At 39.6% G+C, this 22,552-nt stretch overlaps 1 protein-coding gene across 4 annotated transcripts in view; it reads left to right on the top strand.

Annotated features, from left to right (window-relative positions):
• The window catches only part of ralgps2 (Ral GEF with PH domain and SH3 binding motif 2), a 431,788-nt gene that overhangs the window by 190,185 nt on the left and 219,051 nt on the right, over window positions 1-22,552 (top strand). For all 4 annotated transcript variants that reach the window (XM_060830098.1, XM_060830096.1, XM_060830097.1 and 1 more), the window contains one exon: window positions 3,352-3,435. In XM_060830098.1, the coding sequence (XP_060686081.1) occupies window positions 3,352-3,435 (84 nt within the window). The remainder of the gene's footprint in view (window positions 1-3,351; window positions 3,436-22,552) is intronic.

Genomic DNA, 22,552 nt, shown 5'->3' with positions numbered 1-22,552 from the left:
GCAGAGACTCGAACAAACAACTCTGCCAACCATCCAATCTAAACTTTGAGTCCACTAAATGGATGACATGTTTGAGGAAATTAGAGGAAACCTTCAAGACCATCAATAACATCCTTATTGGCATAAAACTCACAAAAGAGGAGGAAGACAACTACAAACTGCCATTCTTATATGTCACAGTAGAGTGAACAGCCAATGGAGAACTTCAAACCAGCATCTACAGGCAAACAACTCCTACGGACCAAATACTGAACTACAGAAGCAATCATCCTAACACCCACAAACAAAGCTGCATTAGAACATTATTTCAATGAGCCACCACACAAGATGCAGCACAGAGGAACTACGAAGAGCAGAGGATAATCACCTATGCAGTGTATTCAAAAAGAATGGGTACCCAATGAACACAGTCTGCTGATTTCTGAGCAACAAATTCAAACAAGCAGACAAAACGTGCCCAGAAACCCTAGCTACTTTCCCCTATATCAAAGACATCTCAGAAATGACTGCCAGACTACTCAGACCTCTTGGTATCATGGTAGCCCACAAACCCACCAACACACTAAAACAGCAGCTAATGAATGTGAAAGACCCCAAACAGACAACAAGCAAAACTAACTTAATTTACAAAATACCTTGCAAGAACTGTAACAAACACTACATTGGACAAACAGGCAGAAAGCTAGCCACCAGGATACATGAACATCAACTAGCCACAAAAAGACATGACCTACTCTCATTAGTATCCTTACATACAGATGAGGAAGGACATCACTTTGACTGGGATGACACATCTATCTTAGGACAAGCCAAACGGAGACATGCACAAGAATTCCTAGAAGCCTGGCATTCCAACTGGGACTCTACCAACAAACACATTGACTTGGACCCATTTACCACTCTCCGAGGAAAAGAACAGGAAATGACATCACCAACCTAAGGAAATCTAACACACACATTTCTATTTGCATTTAAATTTTCTTGGTTGGTGATGTGGGTCACAAACATCGGTGCTTTACCAGAGGCTCACTGACTATATTGCCTAGTATGGTGACAAAACGTCTGAAAACGAACCTTCCTGCTCAGCGTGCGAACTTACATCCAGAACCTCAACCTTAGCTACAAAACATCTCAAATCTCACTCTGTATTAATGGTTCTATTTCATGGTATCTAGCACCTTACTAGACAGTGTTTTTCCAAATCTTAACTAATTGTTGCACAAAAACACTTTTCATCAGTATGCCTCTAATTTGCCAATCATAAATATATCCCCCTTCTTAACCACCCTTCAGCCTGTTCCCCTTCAGTTATTTTTAATCAACTTGTTCAGATATATGATGCGCATCTAGATCAGGTAGAACTTGAAGCATGGCCTCCTGGCCCAGAAGCAAGGACACTAGCACTCTGCCACGAGCCCTTCAATTTTCCTTTATTTTATATCCAGAAGTACTCTTACACATAATTGAACTTTTGTTTTCCATCCCAAAACACCTGATGTATTTTTTCATCTATTAACCGTGAACAGTAGCAGTTTTTGTCTCGTGTAAATTTTTAAAAATTTAACCTATTTTTCTATTCTATTCAGAGATTGTATTACACATCTCTGTAGCAAGTGGAATTTGAATATGAGACTCTCAATCCAGGGATAGGGACTCTACCTCCACACCACAAGAGCTACTTACAGATTTTTCTTTACAAACTCCTTTGCGATTTTAAACATCTGTTCCTAATCTCCTGGTAGTCTTAAACAAAAACAAAAGTTGTTGGAAAGCTTACCAAATCTGGCAGCATCTGTGAAGAGAAATCAAAGTTAACATTTCGGGTCTGGTGATCTTTCCTCTCAACTGTTAGTCTCCTTTGCTGTAAGGAGTACAGCTTCTCTTGTCTATCTTAGTAACTGATATTTTATTCCTGGAACTATTCTAGTAAATCTCTTGAAGATGCTGTTATGATCCTATCTGATGTTATTGCTGGATAGGTTGGATCCTAGATTGAAATTTGGTTAGATAGATAATACTCTGTTTATTTCTAATTTGGTGGGGTGATCTTTCAATGAGACACAAGCATGCAATGCTGCAGATTTTGTTATTACAATAAAAGAGCTGTTTAATATGCAAAAATAATAAAATAGAATAAATAAAACTATTTTGGTATAACTCAATTTGAAAGATTTTGAAACGCACAATAGAAATGCAATCCCGCTTATCTCAACACATTCACATTATTGTACTCAAACACCAGAGTAAGTTTGCTTCTCTGTCACATATGTATGTTTACCCTAACTTTCTTTCAATTCACTGTGTTGAGAATTAACCTCTTCCTTGATCTAATCTCATAACTGACCTTAGACTTTCTCAGCTTCAAATAACCCCATTAAGGTCGAACCAAATACTTGTGGTCTGGATCTTTCAACCTAAAATCCTTACACTGAGGTACCCCTATTTCATAATTGTTCTAAGCTATTACCTGCCTTCAGGAGAAATTGTTTTACATATCTAGCTTCCACTGGACCTCTGAACTGAAAACAAATGCTTTCCAAGCTATGAGTTTTTCCCCAAAAGAAAATTCCAGATCCTGCATTAAAGTAAGTTATTGCTCCTTAATGTTTGTTGTGGATGGTGTTGAAATTTGTGCATATTTGTGGCATCGCATATCTCCAACATTTGATAACTGTTCCATCACACTCCGGATTTATGCTTTGTAGACAACGGAAAAGTTTTGGGGAGTTGGGCTAAGTGTCAAGTAACAACACCAATATGTATTTATAAAATGCCTTTAAAGTAAAAAACATGTCCTCACTGGAGTGTTAGGAAGCAAGATTTAACACCAAGCTACATCATGATATATTTGGACAGAAAGCCAAATATTTCCTTCAAGAGCTTACTTTTGATGAATTTCTTGAGAATGAGACTGTTTAGGCCTGAGACAACTAAGGGCACAGTCAACAATGGTGATGCAATTGAAAGTCGTGATGCTCAAAATACAGTATTATGTGACTGCATATTCTTCTGAGGGATTGTGGGGCAAGAGGAGGTTATAGACATAGAATAAAGCAAGGCAAAGGAGGGACTTGAAAACAGATTTTTGTTGAAGCCTCAGGTATTGCTTGATTTAATGTTGACATGGGTCAGAAATGCAAACAGTGATGTGTAAACCGGGCTTGATGCTTAGATCAACATGAGCCACAGACTTTTGAATGAAGTCAGATTTATGAAGCATAGAATGTTGGAGGCCTCTCTACAAAAGCAGACGTGAGTGTATGAATGTGGAAAGAAACAACCATATTTTGCATTGGAAAGCCTGGTTTACACTGATTAATCTTGTAATAAGTTCAACAATTTGTTTTCTAGGAGCTGTCAAGTTGTGGCTGGAATAAAAAGGAAAAGCACAGTTCATCACCAAATGTCGTAGCCTTCACTAGGAGGTTTAATCACGTGAGTATTAGTTGAGACTTGAGTCATGGAATTGAAAGATAAAGTGTTTATAAAATAGATTGCATTTGATAATCTCATAAAAACAAATTAATTGAAGCTAAAAATTTGCATGGGGTCTTGTGATTGATTAAAAATTTATGGCCCATGTTGGCAGCTCTCTGAGACTTCCCCAATATGTTAGTCAATGGATGTACCTTTGCTTGCTGAGCTGGAAGGTTTGTTTTCAGACGTTTCATCACCATACTAGGTAACATCATCATTGAGCCTCCGGTGAAGCACTGGTATTAGTGACCCACTTTCTATTTATGTGTTTAAGTTTCCTTGGTTTGGTGATGTAATTTTCTGTTCTTTTTCTCAGACGATGGTAAATAGTCTCCAAGTCGATGTGTTTGTTGATAGAGTTCTGGTTGGAATGCCATTCTTCTAGGAATTCTTGTGCATGTCTTGTTTGGCTTGCCCTAGGATGGATGTATTGTCCCGGTTGAAGTGGTGTCCTTACTCATCTGTATATAAGGATACTTCTGAGAAAAAGAACAGGAAATGACATCACCACAGGACATGACATCACCAACCCAAGGAAACCTGAACACACAAATAGAAAGCGGGTCACTAACACCTGTGCTTCACCAGAGGCTCACTGATGATGTTACCTAGTATGATAACGAAATGTCTGAAAATGAACCTTCCAGCTCAGCAAGCAAGCATACATCCAGCAACTCAACCTGAGCTGCAAATCCTCTCAAAACTCACTAATGCTCGTCAGTTACACATTTTGATAAGTATAACGATGCTGTATCTGTGAAGTATACTTCACTGATTCTTTGACAGATTATTATAAGCCATTAGACCATATCAGCTATTTGTTCAGAAAGGTCAATAAGAAAAATAGCATGTTTAACTATTGCTCAAGGGTAATTTTCTGATTGTAAATATGTCGAAGAATGATATTAAAATGTTCCAGTTCTCAAGTTTTTCTCTAAATTTTTCTGATGTGCTGTTGACTAAAAAAAAACATTTATCGCAGCAGAAGTTTCCCATAAATTTTAACCCGTTGCATGTGATAGCTGTTCAGGTTTCACAATTAATTTCCAATTATGTGATATTTATAATTGGACCACATTTTGGAACGCACAACACAATTTATCCATTATGAAAATGAAATATTCAGCCAACGTATATGTGCTAAAGCTAATGGATCACTTTTATTTGGAAATTAAATACTGCATTGAATTAGAAAGTTCTTGAATGTTTCAATTCTTGGAGGGGAGAAGAAAACCCAAGACAAATAGAATAAGTACACTTGTTACTTTATCTAAGAAACATTTTTTTTAAATAATGTGTGAGCAGTTGGGCTTTTAGATCAAACTATCCAGCTAGCATTTTGGCTAATATGCTAACAACAAAACAAGGACACTTGTACTGCTCAGAATACAAACATTGGACTAGTCCCTCACCTTTTAAAAGAAATCTGCTTTTTCATTCTGTTTTCAAAATGATTTCACATCTCACCACAATATAGAACATAATAGTCATGGGTAGCTGGTGGCCTGGTGGTATTAGCACAAGACGACTAGCCCTGAGACTAGTAATATTCTAGGTAACCAGATTTGAATGCTGCTATATGGTAGGTGGTGGAATTTGAATTCAGTACCAAATAATCTGGAATTAAGAGTCCAATGATTACCCTAACACCACTGTCAATTGTTTGAAAAAAAAATCTGGTTTGCTAATGTCCTTTAGGGAAAGAAATGTACCAGCCTTACCTGGCTAGGCCTACATGTGACTTCAGACCCACAGCAATGTGGTTGACTCTTAGCTCTCCTCTGGGCATTTAGGATGGGCAATAAATGCTGGCCTAGGCAGCAACTGCCACATTCTGTAATTAAGAAAAAAAGTCACTTTCTTGCCCAATCACCGAATCATCTATGTATCTTTGTGGACTCTTCACATTCGTCTTACAGCTTACTTTCCCACAAAGTTTGTATCATTGTACTTAGATATTGTTGTATATGTGTATTGCTTAAATTTGTCAGGCTGTCAGAATTGTGGCCCTTACTGCAGATTTCTGAGGCATTTTGAAAAAGAAGAGGTGAAAAGTACTGTTAGCATAGATTTAAAACAAAATTCACCTCAGGGAAGTGGTGAATACTGTACAAGAAGCTTGTTACCTGTTCTCCCTCTAGGAATACTCACAGTAACATGGAAGGCTATGTTTTGAGCTTGGGTTGTAGACTTTTGCAGGGGGTGAAGGTGGGTGGGCTGAAGGCAGCTTCAGGGTTATCTTGCTTTAAAGGGGGATAAAAGCAAGGTATTGCTAAAAAATTTTTTGTACATTGTGCTACATAGGCCCTTTTCCAATTTAAAAAACAAGTATAAAATGGCAGGAAATTTTGGTGCTGTAAGGCAATATTATGAAAGTACAGAGAACTATATTTAATTTAATTCAGTTTATCAGAGACAGATTGATCTGTGATTTAAGATGTGAAGCAATCCAGAAAAGAGTACTGATAGAGAGTAACCTAGACTCAAATCACTGGATGTAAGTGACCAAGGAAGCTCAACAGTTAAACTCAAGCATGAGTGTTCACAAAATGGTGGTTGAGAGAAGAGCAGACTCAAAACTGCCATCGGTGTGGAAAATCAGGTCACTCAGTATAAACAATCTGTAACTAGGAAGTGGCACGAAAGGGCACATTTATTGAGACCGACAGTATAGATTGGTGAGCACAGGGTTGATATCTTAATAAGGTTTACTTTGATTTAAAACATAGATGACAGATTTAAGCTGGCTTAAAGATTTTGGAGGGTAGAATGTCTGAGATCAGCCAGGAGTGCACTGGAATAGTAAAATCTACAGAGATCAAGGGCATAGTTGAGTTTTAGTAATGATGAATTGAGATGAGGTGGTTATAGAGGAGGAAATAAATGATCTCAATAATCATGTATATTTGAAATTGGAAACTCACCTATGAGATAAGTATGACATGAAATTTGTGAGTAGATGAGTTTGATCTCAGACTATTGTTCGGCAACAGAATTTAGGTGGTGACCACGATAAAGAACTTAAGTCTTCCCAATATTTAATTGGAGGAATTTTCTGCCCATTCAGTACTTCGTGTCAGGTAAGCAATCTAATAAATCTGGTAATTTTGCAACAGTGGAAGAAGCAAAGGAGATTGTGAGGTAGAGCTGGGTGGATCAGAATCCAGGTGAAGAATAATACTGCTTTTGGTGAGGTCAACTATAAACAGGTCAAGAAGGTCAAGGTGATAACATTTTCTTTCGATTCAGTAATGTCAGATGAAAGTTTTGACTTTGAACTGTTGCCAAACACTGTTGTGATTTCCAACATACTATGTTACCACATCCTTAAAAGTAGATTGTAGTGTTATTCTCTGAAATAACTGCACAGAGCATTCCCCCCCACCCCCCCCACCACCCACCCCTCCCCCCCCCCCCCCCAAACACCAGAATATCAGGTTTAACCTGGTGTGGAATCCTCTCCCCATCAACCACTCTACTGGAGCTATCCCTGTAGTTGTGTGAGCAGTGATCCTATAATAGAACAGGAGCTGGGACAATTCAGTAGTGAGCAAGGCTGTAGGTTGTTTCTTTAAGTTTGCCTTCTATGTTTGGTCTATTCTTTTTGTCAAACTATTGGATGATGGATGGTATGGAGCTGTCTGAACATGCTGAAAGCCATTTGACTTGAGGAAATACCAAAATTTAGCATTGGTAAATGACATTCATTGTCCATAACCAATACTTCTGGGAGTGTATGTATTGCAAATGATGCTTGCAGCTTTTCAATTGCCAACCCCAAGTTTCACGAATAGACTCTATTGAATGGGCATCCACGATGACCAGGAACATTGAGCCAAGAAAAGACTAGCATAGTTGACATGTAGGAGAAAGTGAGGACTGCAAATGCTGGAGACCAGAGTTGAAAAATGTGATGCTGGAAAAGCACAGCAGGCCAGGCAGCATCCGAGGAGCAGGAGAATCGATGTTTCGGGCATAAGCCTTTCTTCAGGAGATCTTATGGCCGAAACGTTGATTCCTCTGCTCCTCGGATGCTGCCTGGCCTGCTGTATTTTTCCAGCACCATATAGTTGACATATAACCAACTCCAGGGTTTACCTGGCCATTCCCAAGAATGTAGGGCTGCCAGTTGTGGCAATTTTTATCCTTGTTGGCACTCTGGGCACTGCCCTACCAACTCAGTGTCAGCATCCAATCTTAGCCACTAGACATAACTTCTTGTCAATATCTTCATATTGGAAGCCCCTGGATGACCCTGGTGGAGTTCAATTATTATCTGGTCGTGACCTTTACTCTTGGAAATCACTTTTACTCCCCACAATAATATGCCATCCTCTACGATGATCAGGTCTCGCCAGGCCCAGAAAGGTTTCAACCCTGGTTGTGATGTCCCTTCTGTTGCCCCCATTACCACCAGCTGTTTCAGTTCTACCAAGATGGGATCTTTTAGTGTCCACCATCAGATATTGTCAGCAATGGCCGGAAGGGTGTCCAGAAAGTTTAAAACCAGAATGGACTCTTCCAGGTGAAGCACCACCGGTTGAATATCTGCCTTTGGGAGGTAGCTCATCCACATTAGCCATGATTTCCTGGATAGTGTTCCAACTTGTACTTTGTACTCATTAAGAATAAGGGCCCACCATTGAATTCGACCAGAGCCTATGTGGCACCACATTGTCGTCTTTAACTGGCCGTAGTAGGTCTAATACTGTGACAAATTCATGTCTGTAAAGGTATTTGTGAAACTTTCTCATACCAAACCTGACAGCAATATCTTCCTTCTCTACCTGGATGTATTTATGTTTGATATCAACCAATGTCTGGGAAGCACCCACAGTCTGATGTTCCTCTCCTTTGGGCCACCGGTGAGCCAATATTACTCCTATACTGTACGGCAAGGCATTGCATGTAGCATCGCCTCATCAACAGAGACAACATCCTCAAGCTAGTGGACCTGTGCCTCACCATCCACTTCACATTCAGTAACAAAACCTACAAACAGGTCAATGGAACACCTATGGGATCACCAATATCAGGTCTCATAGCAGAAGCAGTAATGCAGAGACTTGAACAAGCTGCCCTCTCATCTAGTAGTAAAAAATGAGGTCTGCAGATGCTGGAGATCAGAGCTGAAAATGTGTTGCTGGTTAAAGCACAGCAGGTTAGGCAGCATCCAAGGAACAGGAAATTCGACGTTTCGGGCCAGAGCCCTTCATCAGGATGGGCTTTAACCAGCAACACATTTTCAGGTCTGCCCTCTCATCTATCCAACCCAAACTTTGGGTTAGCAATGTGAATGATACTTTTGACATCACAAAACGGAGCAGATGAGAGGAAACATACAACACCATCAACCGTATCCTGCCAGGCATAAAATTCGCAAAAGAGGAGGAGAATGATAACAGACTCTCATTCCTAGATGTGACAATTGAATGTACAGTTAATGGAGAGCTTCAAATCAGCGTCTACAGAAAACGACAAACACAAACCAAATACTTAACTTCAGAAGCAATCATCCCAACACCCACAAACAGAGCTGCATTAATAAATTATTTCAACAAGCTATATCACGCTGCAGCACCCAAGAACTGCAAACAACAGAAGAAAAATGTATAAACATTTCAAGAAAAACAGGTACCTAATAAACACAATCCACCGATTCCTCAGAAACCAGCACAAACACACAGGCACATTGCAACCAAAAACCATAGCCATATTACCTTACATCAAAGACATATCAGAAATGATTTCCAGACTACTCAGACTTCTTGCCATCATGGTAGCCCACAAACCTATCAACACACTTAAATAGTGACTGATGAACTTAAAGGATCCATTAGATACTACTAGCAAAACTAACATCATTTCCAAAATACCTGCAAGAACTGTTTAAAAAAAACACTACATTGGACAAACAAGCAGAAAACTTGCCACCAGGATACATGCACACCAACTCGCCACCAAAAGACACAACCCATTATTACTAGTTTCCATACGTACAGACAAAGAACTATACCACTTTGATTGGGGCAACACACACATCCTAGGACAGTTGAAACAAAGACATGCACAAAAATTCTTAGAGGCATGGCATTCTAACCAGAACTCCATCAAGAAACATATCGACTTAGATCCTATCTACTTACTCTTGGAAAAAAAGAACCGGAAATGACATCACCCACCTTATGAAGCCAAGACCTATAAGTAGAGAGGCGGAACATACCACCAGTTCTTCACTGGCGACTCTCATTGATGATGTTCCCTCGTCATGAAACGTCTGAAAATAAACTTTCCAGCTCAGCGAGCTAACTTACATACTTATCATCAATCTGAGCTACAAATCTTCTCAAAGATTGCTACCACCACCTCACTTTGGATTGTAATGGGCCAACATCATAGATAACAATAGCTGCTTTTTCATTTCCCCAAAAGCTACTTCTTGGCTTTGTGACCATTTCCAAGGCTGGCTTTTTTTCAATCGCAGGTGTAAGAGTGCTAAGACGGAGGGCAGGTTACATATGAATTTGCTGTAATAATTCACCAACCAAAGAAAAGATCTAAGCTCTGATTAGACATCGGAGCCAGGGCACATTTGATCACCCTCACTTTTGTTTACAACGGGTATAACCTGGTTTTGTTGACTCTCACTTAGGAAACCTGGCACACACATTTTTCCTTTCTAAGGCATATGACTGCCTGGGAGAAACATTTAAGCATTATGTCCAAGTTCTCTAAATTCTCTTTATTGGTCTTCCCTATTAGTATATCCTCCAGACAAATGGCGAGCTGGAGTACGCTTTTGAAGTGTTCTCCATGGTCTGCTTGAAAAGGGTGCAGGCTGGTGATATTTCATATGGCAGTCTTATATATTGGTACAAACCCTTATGGATATTAATCGTGGCATACTTCTGGGACCCTTTATCTAGTTGCAATTGCAGGAAGATATGGCTCATATCTAGCTTTGTAAGGATGCCCGCCCCCCCACTCCCAGTCTTGCATACAAGTCCTCTCTGCAAGGGATTAGTATTTATCCAGCTGCGAGGAACTATGTACCATTTTCTTAAATTCCCCACAAAGGTGAACCGAGCTATCAGGCTTCACCATTGGTATGACCGGTGCTGCCCATTTAGTAAACTATACTGGCTTTATGATTCTTCTGTTTTCCAGCCTCCTGATTTATGCCTCCACTTTTTCCCCGAAGGCAAAATGGAACTAGGTGGGCCTTGCAAATTTGCAGAGTTGCTTCCTGGTCAACGTATAAAGTGACCTTGGCTCCTTTGATGGTCTCTAGCCCTTCCTGAAAGACTTAGTGAAATCCTAATTAAATTCCCAGAGGCAGCCATTTTCTAATAAAAAAAATTGAACCAATCAAGGTGAATCTTTTTCAACAAATTCTGTCACATCAGTCTTGGCTCTGAGCCTTTTACTCCAACTAGTGAGAACTGCATCATTTGCTTCTCATAGGAGAATCCTTCATCTGTGATGATTTGCCAATGTATATTCTCAATCAGGCTAAGGTCTTGCGCAAACTTAAGAGTTGGAGTCCCGAGTGAATATTTTTAAAGACAGGTGCTGTAACCACTGATGGAGCTGCGCCAATATCGACCTCCATGAGAACCAGGTGACCATTTAAACAGCCATTAATTTTCATTGGTTCTGATTTGAATGTAGCTAACCAGTTTAACTGTTCTATCCCGCATGTAGGTGGACTTTTCAAGTTGTGCGCTGTCCTGGAGTCTTGCCTATGAATTCTCTTACTCAAGTCAGACCTTGTAGGACTCCTTTGCTATCTTGAGTCCGCTTATTGGCAGCAACTACAATGGCTTGCCAGCCCAGATCCTGAAGAACTTTCTAGCCATTTGCCCGAGGCTTAGCTTTGCTGTGGGATTTTGCTAGGGTTCCTCTGCTCAGGATATGTCCTGCGTGAGACTCTATAACATGCTTCCCCTCATGTAGTGTTCCCCAGGCTCAGTCGGACAGGTGAGAGTTTCCACTTCCGTTGGATGTCTTCTAGCTCCCATGCTCCATGAGCTACATTTTCTAATGACAACGCTGACTGTAATACCTGTTTGAAATCCAGTTGTGCTTCAGCTAGTAGGTGCTTTTGTGTGGTAACGTTATTAATCCCACTCTCGTTGCCACTGAAGTAACTGCAGAGAGGCCCATAGTCTCTCACCACGGCATCCTTTATTTACAAGTGCATAGTATAGTGGCTCTAACCAGCTAGTTCAAGCAATCCATGAAGTCAGGAGATTCTCTGAATCCCCCCATTTTAAAAATTTTTTCTCTTTTTTTTAACACTAATCCAGCTCCCTCAGAGCGAGTTCTCAAGAGTGACAGGGTTTCTGACACTCCAGTTTTTTTTTAACTCACACTGATCCAGCTCCCTCAGAGGCAGCTCTGGAGAGTGAACAGGATCACTAACTGCGGTAGTGCGTATATTTTCCCCAGCACCCATGTGTGTATGCAGATGTGGGACACAGTGAAAGACACAAGGTGTACAGATGTTTATTCAGTTTCTACCACTGGGAAGAAAAGCAAACACCCCAGTTGGCCAGTGACAAGCAGTGCCCTTCTTCGAGGGTAAATCCCCTTTTTATTTTTTATTTTTAAAAATGTTTTTCTTTTTTCTCCCCCAGCACCCATGTTGTGTGTGCAGGTGTGAGACACTGTGAAAGACACAAGGTGCACGAATCTTTATTCAGTTTCCACCACCAGGAATAAAGGAAACATCCAAGTGACCAGTGACAAGCAGTGCCCTTCTTCGAGGGTAAATCCCCTCTTTTTTTATATATTAACCCACATTACCGCCTAACTGCGGTAGTGCTTATTTTTTCGCCAACACCCATGGTGCGTGCGTGCAGGTGTGAGGCACAGTGAGAGACTCAAAGTGCACGAATCTTTATTCAATTTCCACCACCAGGAAGATAGGAAAACACCCGGGTGGCCAGTGACAAGCAGTGCCCTTCTTCGACGGTAAATCCCCTTTTTATATCCGTCAACCAGGGCTCCCTGATTAGCCCAGATTAACAACCCCAATTAAGGATATCATAGTCAATAATATCCACCTGATACCAATTGCTACACCTTTTAGTGATATAAAAGTAAAATACTGTTGATGTTGGATATGTGAAATAAAAACAAAATGCTAGAAACATTTATCAAATCTGGCAGCATCTGTAGAGGCAAAAGCAAAGTTAACCTTTCAGGAACATGACTTTTCATCAGAACTTCTTAGAGTTTCTTTCAAAATTTCTCTCACATTTCCTTTCAAATGCTATTTTTTCCCTTCTTACCAATTTCTCAAATATTCATTGCTGGTTGATAAAGCTCTCCCAGTCTGAAGACTTACTGATTTTTTTGGGTAACAATTACAAATAACCATAAAATATTTGGAATAACATTTTCTCTCTAAAGTCTTTTTAATCAGAGTGCCTAAAAGCCCATGTTCTGATTAATAACTCCATCACATCAACCCTTTACCTGCTAGAATGAACAAGGTCACATGCTCCCTTTTTACTCCCTTTTACCTTTATAACATAAATATCTTTTAGAACCTTTCGAGTCAAATTCAGTGAATACTGAAATAACTGATTTTTATTCAAGTTGTTTGGGTTGCACCTTGCCTCCAGTCCATAAATTGTGATTTATTTGGAGAGCTTTTTTTACAATTTTACCTCTGTTGTCGCAAGTATGTTAAACATGAAGTTCTACAAAAAAACTCAATGCTTTTTGTAGTTTACAGTGTAATGACATAGGAGCAGAAGGACGTCATTAAACCCTTTGAACCTATTAACCATCCTAGTTGATGCCTAATAGTTCAATGCCAGTTCCCTATGTTATTTGCATACTTTGCGATTTTGGAGAAGATTGCTAGCTCAGGTTGTGGATCAGCTTGTAGTTGCTCGCTGAGCTGGAAGATTTGTTCTCGCATGTTTTGTCTCCATGCCAGGAATCATCATTAGCGAGCCTCCAATGAAGCATTGGTATTCTGTCCTGCTTGCTATTTGTGTGTCTCGGTCTGTTGTGGTGGGTGATATCATTTTTCGTTCTGTTTCTGAGAGGTTGGTAAATGGGGTCCAGATCGATATGTTTGAATGCCAGGCCTCCAGGAATTCCTGAGCATGTCCTAGGATGGATGTATTGTCCCAGTTGAACTGGCGTTCCTCTCGAGTCCCTCTGAAGATAAGGGATGTTGGGTATGTTCCTTAGAGGAAAGCCTTTTGGAAATCTAGATACACCACATCTAGGTCCCTGTTATCCACCTTGCTTGTGATGTCTTCATAGAATTTCAGTGGATTCGTTAAGCATGCCCAATGGGACAGTTTCTATCCATATGCCTTGCTATTTCTTCCTTGATAATAGTCTCGAGCATTTTCCCACTACAGAAGTTAAGCTAACCACTCTATAATTCCCCATCTTTTGTCTACCTCCTTTTTTAAGCAGTGGGGTCACATTTGTGATGTGGTTATGGTGGGCAAAAGGTCCTGGCTACACTGTTTTTCCAAATGAACACTTCCCTTAGTGCCATTCTGCTGCCGTTACCCCATAAAATGAAAGCGAGAAGGTGACCAAACAGTTGGATGAGGGTAAAGCGGTTGATGTGGTGTATATGGATTTCAGTGAGTTGTTTGATAAAGTTCCCCACAGTAGGCTTTTGCACAAAATATGGAGGCATAGGATTGAGGGTGATTTAGCGGTTTGGAACAGTAATTGGCTAGCAGAAAGAAGACAGAGGATGGTGATTGATGGGAAATGTTCATTGTGGAGTTCAGTTACTAGTGGTGTACCACAAGGATCTGTTTTGGGGCCACTGCTGTTTATCATTTTTATATATGACCTAGATGAGGGCATAGAAGGATGGGTTAGTAAAGTTGCGGATGATACTAAGGTTGGTAGAGCTGTGGGTAGTGCTGAAGGTTACAGAGTGACATAGATAAGCTGCAGAGCTGGGCTGAGAAGTGGCAAATGGGGTTTAATGCATTAGCGTGTGAGGTGATTCACTTTGGAAGGAGCAACAGGAATAAAGAGTACTGGGCTAATGGTAAGATTCTTGCAAGTATAGATAAGCAGAGAGATCTCGGTGTCCATGTACATAGATCCCTGAAAGTTACCACCCAGGTTGATAGTGTTGTTAGGAAGGTGTACCATGTGTTAGATTTTATTAGTAGTGACATTGACTTTCAGAATCATGAGGTCTTGCTGCAGCTGAACAAAACTCTGGTGCGGCCACTCTTGGAATATTGTGTACAGTTCTGGTCATTACATTATAGGAAGATTATGGAAGTTTTGGAAAGGATTCAGAGGATATTTACTAGGATGTTACTTGGTATGGAGGGAAGGTCTTATGAGGAAAGGCTGATGGACTTGAGGCTGTTTTCGTTAGAGAGAAGAAGGTTGAAAGATGACTTAATTGAGACATATAAGATAAGCAGAGTTAGATAGGGTGCACAGTGAGAGCCTTTTCCTTTCGATGGTGATGGCTAGCATGAGGGGGCATAGCTTTAAATTGAAAGATGATAGATATAGGGCAGATGTCAAAGGTAGTTTCTTTACTCAGAGTAGTAAGGGCGTGGAACACACTGCCTGCAACAGTAGTAGGCTGGCCAACTTTAAGGGCATTTAAATGGTCATTGGATAGTCATATGGATGAAAATGCAAGTGTGTAGGTTAGATGGGCTTCAGATTGGTTTCATAGGTCGGTGCAACATCGAGGGCTATGAGGCCTGTATTGTGCTGTAATGTTCTATGTTCTATAATGCTGAATGTGCTTCCTTTTCAGAGAACTGTCTGATTCCCTTCTAGGTGTTTCAGATGAACCTATCTCCACCAAACTTTCAGGCAGTGCATTCCAGGCATTCATCACTCATTTGCACAGACAGGTTTTATCTTGTATCACTTGTGCTTCTTTTGTTAATTACCTAAAATCTATGCCTTGCTTTTGACACCTTTACACCTGGGAATAACATCTCCATATCTGCTGTGTACATATCCTCCTGATTTTGAATACCTCTGTCAAATCTTTCTTTAAGGAAAATACCCCAAACATTTTATCTTTATAATTAATGCATCTCACCCCGAAACTGTTTTTGTGAATTACCTCTTATTCTAACCTCTCGTGAAAGGTTCTCTCTTTTCAGAAGACTGCTGTACTATCTGAGGAAATAATCTGGTGAACCTGCATGCTTCATGGATCATATACCCTTCCTCAGAAAGGGGACCAAAACTACACAAAGTTCTTCTGTGTAATTCAGTACACCAAACCAAGACATCCTTATTTAATTACTTTAATCCCCTTACAATAAAGGCCAAAATATCATTTACTTTCCTAATCACTTGCTGAACCTTCCCTCACTAACTTTCAGTGATTTATGAACAAGGATGCCATATTCCTTTGGGCATCACCATTTCCCAAATTCTCACTAGCTTAGAACTACTCTGCACCTCTTGCTGCAAAGTTGACAACCTTCCAATTATCCTCAATATATTGTCACAATATGCTGGGGCAATGTGCTGGAATTTGAGCCTGCTATTCCTGGCGTTGTTGCAAAAATGAAAGATTTTTGAAAATACATAGTTCCTCAAATTACATGATTTTTCAGACCGGGTTGGTAAGAAGCAGGGCAAGGTTTCAGTGCTGAACAAGAATTATTATTTATTGCAAGTACGGCAAACCTTTTATTAACTGCATCTGTGGGACTAGGAGTGTGTCAGTTGATCAAATATTCCGGATAGTCAAGAGGTATGCATAGCCACATTAAACCCTGATCAATTGAAACTTCAAGACATCAACATCCCTCAAAAAATCTATGTAAAAGCATCAAACACATCTTCTAAAATCAAAGTAAAAACTCAAAGTAAGTAATGGAAATGTAATGTGGGGGTATACACATCACTATTATACCTTATTTACAGCATAATTACTTGGACATTGTGCTAGATCACAGTATTTGAGGTGCATAATTTTTGCTGGTTTGTCAAGAGTACCAGTTGATGAGTTGCTGGTTAAAGCAAAGTTTTCTGTAAATCATTTTTAGTTATAGGAAAGCCGACATAATCCCTGAGCATACAACACTCATTAAAACTCTAATCTCCTTATAATCTACTCCTCACACACAGATAAACAGACAGGATAAAATAGGTTATGGGCAGTGGTGAAGAAATATGGAAAGATGGTTCAGTGTTTGTTCCCAGGTTTGTTGTTGAGATGGTCCTTACACATCTTCTGTCAGCCAGCACACTGTTTCACTGTTATTTCTCTGGATGCTTGCACTAGTTGGTAAGAGACCTAAGGTTGTCGGTTTACTTCTTAAAAAGTCTTCTGACTTATCAGGTAAAATTCACAGTTTACAACAACTATTGCAGAAAAGATAAATTTGTTTTCTTCAGGTTTAAAGCTGGTTTTTGCACAGAGAACAGAGACCTTTCGTGAGTTGAGGAAAAACCGAGCACTTTTTTCTCTCTGTCTCTCTAACTTGTTTCCAGCTCCAAACTGTTAAGTTACCTGAGAACTAGTCACACAATTGTTGGAAGGCAACAGGGTCATTGATAATCCATAAACTAGAAACTTCTTATTACCAGCAAAAGCTGCATTTGTACACCCTCTCAGTTCTAAATTGCCTGTAACTCAAACTTCAATTACTGCTTGTTCAAATAGTTGTTCACATGTCTGCAGTGTGTGTCAAGTTAATTGTTTTCAAAATATATAGCCATCTTTTCCAGTTCTGTTTTTGAAAACAGTTCTTTGTCATTTCAGTCCAAATTTAAAAAAAACTCCTCATTCCGTCCAAATCTTCTTTGCATCATCCTTACAATGTGCATTTTCACCTCATTTTGTGTCATCTGTAAATTTGGAAATATTCCATTTGGTCCCATGTCCACATCATTGGTATAGATTGTTTACATCTGGACGTTTGTATGGATTCTTTTGGAAATCAGTGAGTTACAATCTGCCATCCTGAAAATGACTCATTTATTCCTATTTTGTTTTATGTCTGTTAACAAACAGTTGTCAGTCCATGTCAGTACATTATCCCTCCTTACCCCATGTGCTGTAATTTTGTTTTGTAGCCTCTTATGTGGGATGGTATGAATATACAAATCCTTTACAACCAATGGTTCTGCCTTATCTACCCTGCAAGTTATAGCTGCAAAGAAAATCAATAGGGTTTTCGAAAATGATTTCCCTTGAATAAATCCATGTTGACTCTGTATAATCCTACCATTTCTTTTTAAGTACCCTGATATCACATCCTTGTGTTTTGGCTCCAGTATTTCGCATGACTGATGTTAAACTGACATGTTTCCAATTCCCCATTTACATAGTCCCTTCTTTCTTAAATAGTGGAGATACCCATTTGCAAACTTTCAATGTGTATGACTAAATTACTTACTAACAGTTGCTGGCAAAGATCATGCAGATTAAGGAATCTTGATGAAGGTGATGAAGAGTTTTTCCTAGTAGAACAGATTTCTGATATTTTAAAATAAAATGAATAACACCAGATCATTTCCTGTTCTCTTGGTTGAAGAAAGCTGCAGGCAGGGAATCTTAAAAAAAAGTTAAAATTAAAGAAAAAAAGATTGTAAACTCGCAGTCAGGTGTTTACAATCTTCAGTTTATCATATCTCACATGCATTGTGTTAGACCTGGAAAAGTTATAAAATGGCTTGACAAAGGTAAATGACAGAATATGGAGACCATATTGATTAGATTCCCGACAGTATGGAAAGAGGCCCTTTGGCCCAACCGGTCCACATCGACCCTCTGAAGAACAACCCACCTGGACCCATTCCCTTACCCTATATTTACCCTGACTAATGCACCTGACACTATGGGCAATTTAGCATGGTCAATTCATCTGACCTACACATCTTTGGATTGTGGGAGGAAACCCACGCAGACACGGGGAGAATATGCAAACTCCACACACAGTCGCCCGAGGTGGGAATCGAACCCTAGTGCTGTGAGGCAGCAGTGCTAACCACTGAGCCACCGGACCACCCCGTGTTGGAACATTATCTGGAACATTAAGATCTTTTTTATATCTTGCAGGTTCTGCCGACTGTGAAGTAACCATTATATGTAAATCATATGTACTTCTGGGGCAGTTTACTCCATATTCCCAATTGAGCACCGAGTTTCCTTTGGTGTTAAGAGAGCAGAAATGTTTTCTGCTGCTTAACATGTACAAATAATCTGTTACATTACAGTGTTTAATATGACAGGACGTTGTGTGGGTAATCCAAGTTCAGATTTAAGATCTGAGTTGCTATCCCTTGAATCCAGGTTTCTGACTTCAGTTTCTCTTGAAGGAAAGATTTTGGAAATTTTATCCATTGAACATGACTTTGAGAAGTTTACTTGAGGTCAGTAATGTAATGCTATCATGTAATTGGTGGAAATCTTCCTATTTTAATAGAAGAGTACAGCATGAAATCCAGAGCAAGAAAGAGGAAACGAAAAATTTAAAGTTCAAATTATAGTAGAAGTTAATTAAGTTTGTAAACAATTTTCTCTTTGAGATCCGAAGAACATAACTTCAGTTTTGTCATTAATTGGTATAGAGTTAGCTTGTCTGTACTTTAATATCAAAGATGCAATTGGAAATAGTCACAATACTGTGAAAGTAGCATAGAAGTATGAAGCACAGAAGGAGGCTATTCAACTGGACATCTTTACGCCAGCTGTTTAGTAGTCATCCATTTGGTTGAGCAGATGGTGGGTAAGTGAGAATGCTAACAGTGCAAGAAGTTGCCATTTAGCCTGCTGTCTCTGCCAGAGCATTTCACCTCGTACTACTCCCCTGCTTTTTCTCTATAGTTTTGCAAAATTATCCTTGTCACTGAACAATCCAAGTCTCTCTTGAAAGCCATGATTGAATCTCTCCTCTACATTTTCAGCCGTTGCATTTCCAATCCTAATGTCTCACTGCATTTTCTCATGTCATCCTTTTTTTGATCCTTCCAGCCAAGACATCAGTCTTCTATGTACAGAACCATCGTAATTCTGGAAATCTCTATCACATTTCCTTTTAGCCTTTTCCTCAGAGTGTCTGTCTATATAACTGAGGTTCCCTTTCCTTGGAACCATTTATGCACACCTTTGCTGAACTATTTCTCATAACTTTCACCTTTTTCTTAAAGAGTAGTGCCCAGCACTGGACATAGTAGAGTCATAGAGTCATACAGCACAGAAACAGACCCTTCGGTCCAACCAGTCCATGCTGACCAGAATCCCCAATTAAACTAATCCCATCTGTCTGCGCTTGGCACATATCCTTCCAAAGATTTCTTATTCATGTACTTATCCATTATAAATGTATTTTAAACACTGTAACTGTACGTGCATCCACCACTTTCTCTGCAACCATACACAAACCACTCTGTTTTAAAAAAAAATGCCCCATGTGTTCTTTAAATCTTTCTCCTTTCACCTTAAAAATATGCCCCCTGGTCTTGAAGTCCTGCAGCCTAGGGAAAAGATACCTGCTATTATCTATACCCCTCATGATTTTGTAAACCTCTATAAGGTCATCCCTCAACTCCAGTGGAAAATGTCCCAGCCTCTCCTTATAACTCAAATCCTCCTTTCCTGGAAAATCTCTTCTGAACCTTCTCTAGCTTAATAATATCAGGCTGACTAGAACTGGATACAATATTCCAAAGGAGACCTCACCAATGACCTGTACAATTTCAACATGATGCCCCAACTCCTATACTCAGAGGTCTGAGCAATAAAGGCAAGCATGCTAACCACTCTACCCTATATGTGTTGCAAACTTCAAAGTATTATGTACTTGAGCCCCTAGGTGTCTCTGTTCTACAACACAAACCAAAGCCCTACTTCTAACTTTATAAGACCTGCCCTTGTGGTTTTTACCAAAAAGCAACACCATTGATTTAACGTAAACTAAACCCCATCTGCCACTCTTCAGCCCATTGACTCAATTGATCAAGATCTCCATGTAATCTTAGATAACTTCCTTCACTGTCCGCTATACCACCAATTTTCTTGTCATCTGCAAACTTGCTAAACATGCGTTCTATATTCTCATCTAATCATTTATATAAATGTCAAACAAAAGTGGACCCAGCTCTGTGGAACACCATTAGTCACAGGAGTCTAGTCCAAGAAACAACCCTCCATCATCCCTCTGTCTCTTGCAGTTAAGCCAATTTTGTATCCAGTTGGCAAGCTCACCCTGAAACCCATATGATCTAACTTTACTAATTAGTGTGCCACGCGGAATCTTGTCAAAGGCTTTACTGAAGTCCAAGTAAACAATGTCTACCGCTTTGCCCTCATCAATCCTCTTGGTTACTTCCTCAAAAAACACAATCAAATTTGTGAGAAACAATTTCCCTTGCACAAATCCATGCTGACTATCCCTAATCATTTCTTGCCTCTCCAAATGCATGTAAATCTTCTGTTTCAGAATCATCTCCAACAACGTACTCACCACTAAAGTCAGACTCTCAGGTCCGTAGTTCCCAGGCTCCTCCTTGCATTCCTTCTTAAACAAAGTGTAATGATTTGAATAAGCTTCAGGTGGATCTCATTTTCCATGAGGTCCTTGACTGGGGTTGTTAACCTGGGCCTTAGTCAGGGAGTCATGGCTAATACAAGCAGGATATTCTAGGAACTAGCTCTGAGTTGGCTGGTCTGAGCCCATGTATTCTGCACATGTGAATAAAGGGTGACTTGGTGAGGGGAAACCAGCTTTTGTGCAGTTATTTCACAAAGGCATAACATTAGCCACTCTCTAGTCATCCAACATCTCACCTGTAGTTATAGATAAAACAAATATTTTTTCAAGGGGGCCCCTGCAATTTCCTCCCTAACTTTCCACAATGTTCTGGGATACACTAGATCAGGTCCTGGGGATTTTTCCACCTTTATATTCTCTAAGACCTTGAGCACTTCCACATCTGTAATGTGAGCTGTTTTCAAAATATTAATATTATTTCGCGGAGTTCTCTAGCCTCCATTGCTTTCTCCACAGTAAAAACAGGTACAAAATATTCATTTAATATCTTTCCCATCTCCTGAGGCTCAACACGTAGACCTCTTTGATCTTTATGGAGTCCTACTCTCTCTCTAGTTACTCTCTTGCTCTTAATGTACTTGCAGAATCTCTTTGCATTATCCTTAACCTTATTTGCCAAGGCTAACTGACAGCCTCCCTTTCCTTCCCGAATTCCCGTTTAAGAATGTCCATTTAAGAATGCACTCTTTATACTGTTCAAGAGATTCATTTGAACTCAATTGTCTATATCTAATATACAATTCATTTTTATTCTTGACTAAACCTCATTATCTTTATTCATTTTTGTTTTCTAATCCTACTAGCCTTACCCTTCACTCTCACAGGAACACAATGACTTTGAACTCATGTTATCACACTTTTGAAAGCCTTATCAGATGTCCCTTTACCTGCAAACGGCTACTTCAATCAACTTTTGAAAATTCTTCTCTGAGTTCAGAAAGGCATCTTATACAGATGTAGCATAACTTAGTTTTATACACTATCTGATTTATAAAAGCCAGGTTCGCTGATACTTTTTGAATTGCTCTCCTTGTCCTGCTGTCTTCAGTGACTTATGGAATGATACCCTTGTGTCATGTTAGTTCGTTATTAATGCACACAGCAAAAATACTATAAAGTTGCACTCTCAACCTTGAAGACAAATGAAACAATGTTACCAACTACTGAAGATTGAAAGGAGTGAGAAAAAGGAGCACCAAATGATCATGTGAGTGGAAATACCATTTCACGCTCAGTCTGTGTCAAACTTGGGTATTAATACAGTTTGCAAATCTGTCCTGCTTCTATAGAAAATTCATAATTGACTCCAAAGTTCCAGTGCTATCTGAACTTTGTGCTAGAAATAATTAATACCTAATCAAGGCAAGCTGCTCACAGTTCACAATCCCTCCAAGTTTTATCTAATGTGCAAATTTTGTAATTGTGCTGTACACATCAAAAAGAATTGCAGTCGATACACCAAGATTATTGGAAACCAGCTACAAGCCTTTTAATTCAAAAGACAATAGTTCACCACTACTGACTCC

This window comes from Hemiscyllium ocellatum, chromosome 9, assembly GCF_020745735.1.
Source record: "Hemiscyllium ocellatum isolate sHemOce1 chromosome 9, sHemOce1.pat.X.cur, whole genome shotgun sequence".
Taxonomy (NCBI): domain Eukaryota; kingdom Metazoa; phylum Chordata; class Chondrichthyes; order Orectolobiformes; family Hemiscylliidae; genus Hemiscyllium; species Hemiscyllium ocellatum.
This window is presented reverse-complemented; position numbering and strand designations above follow the sequence as displayed.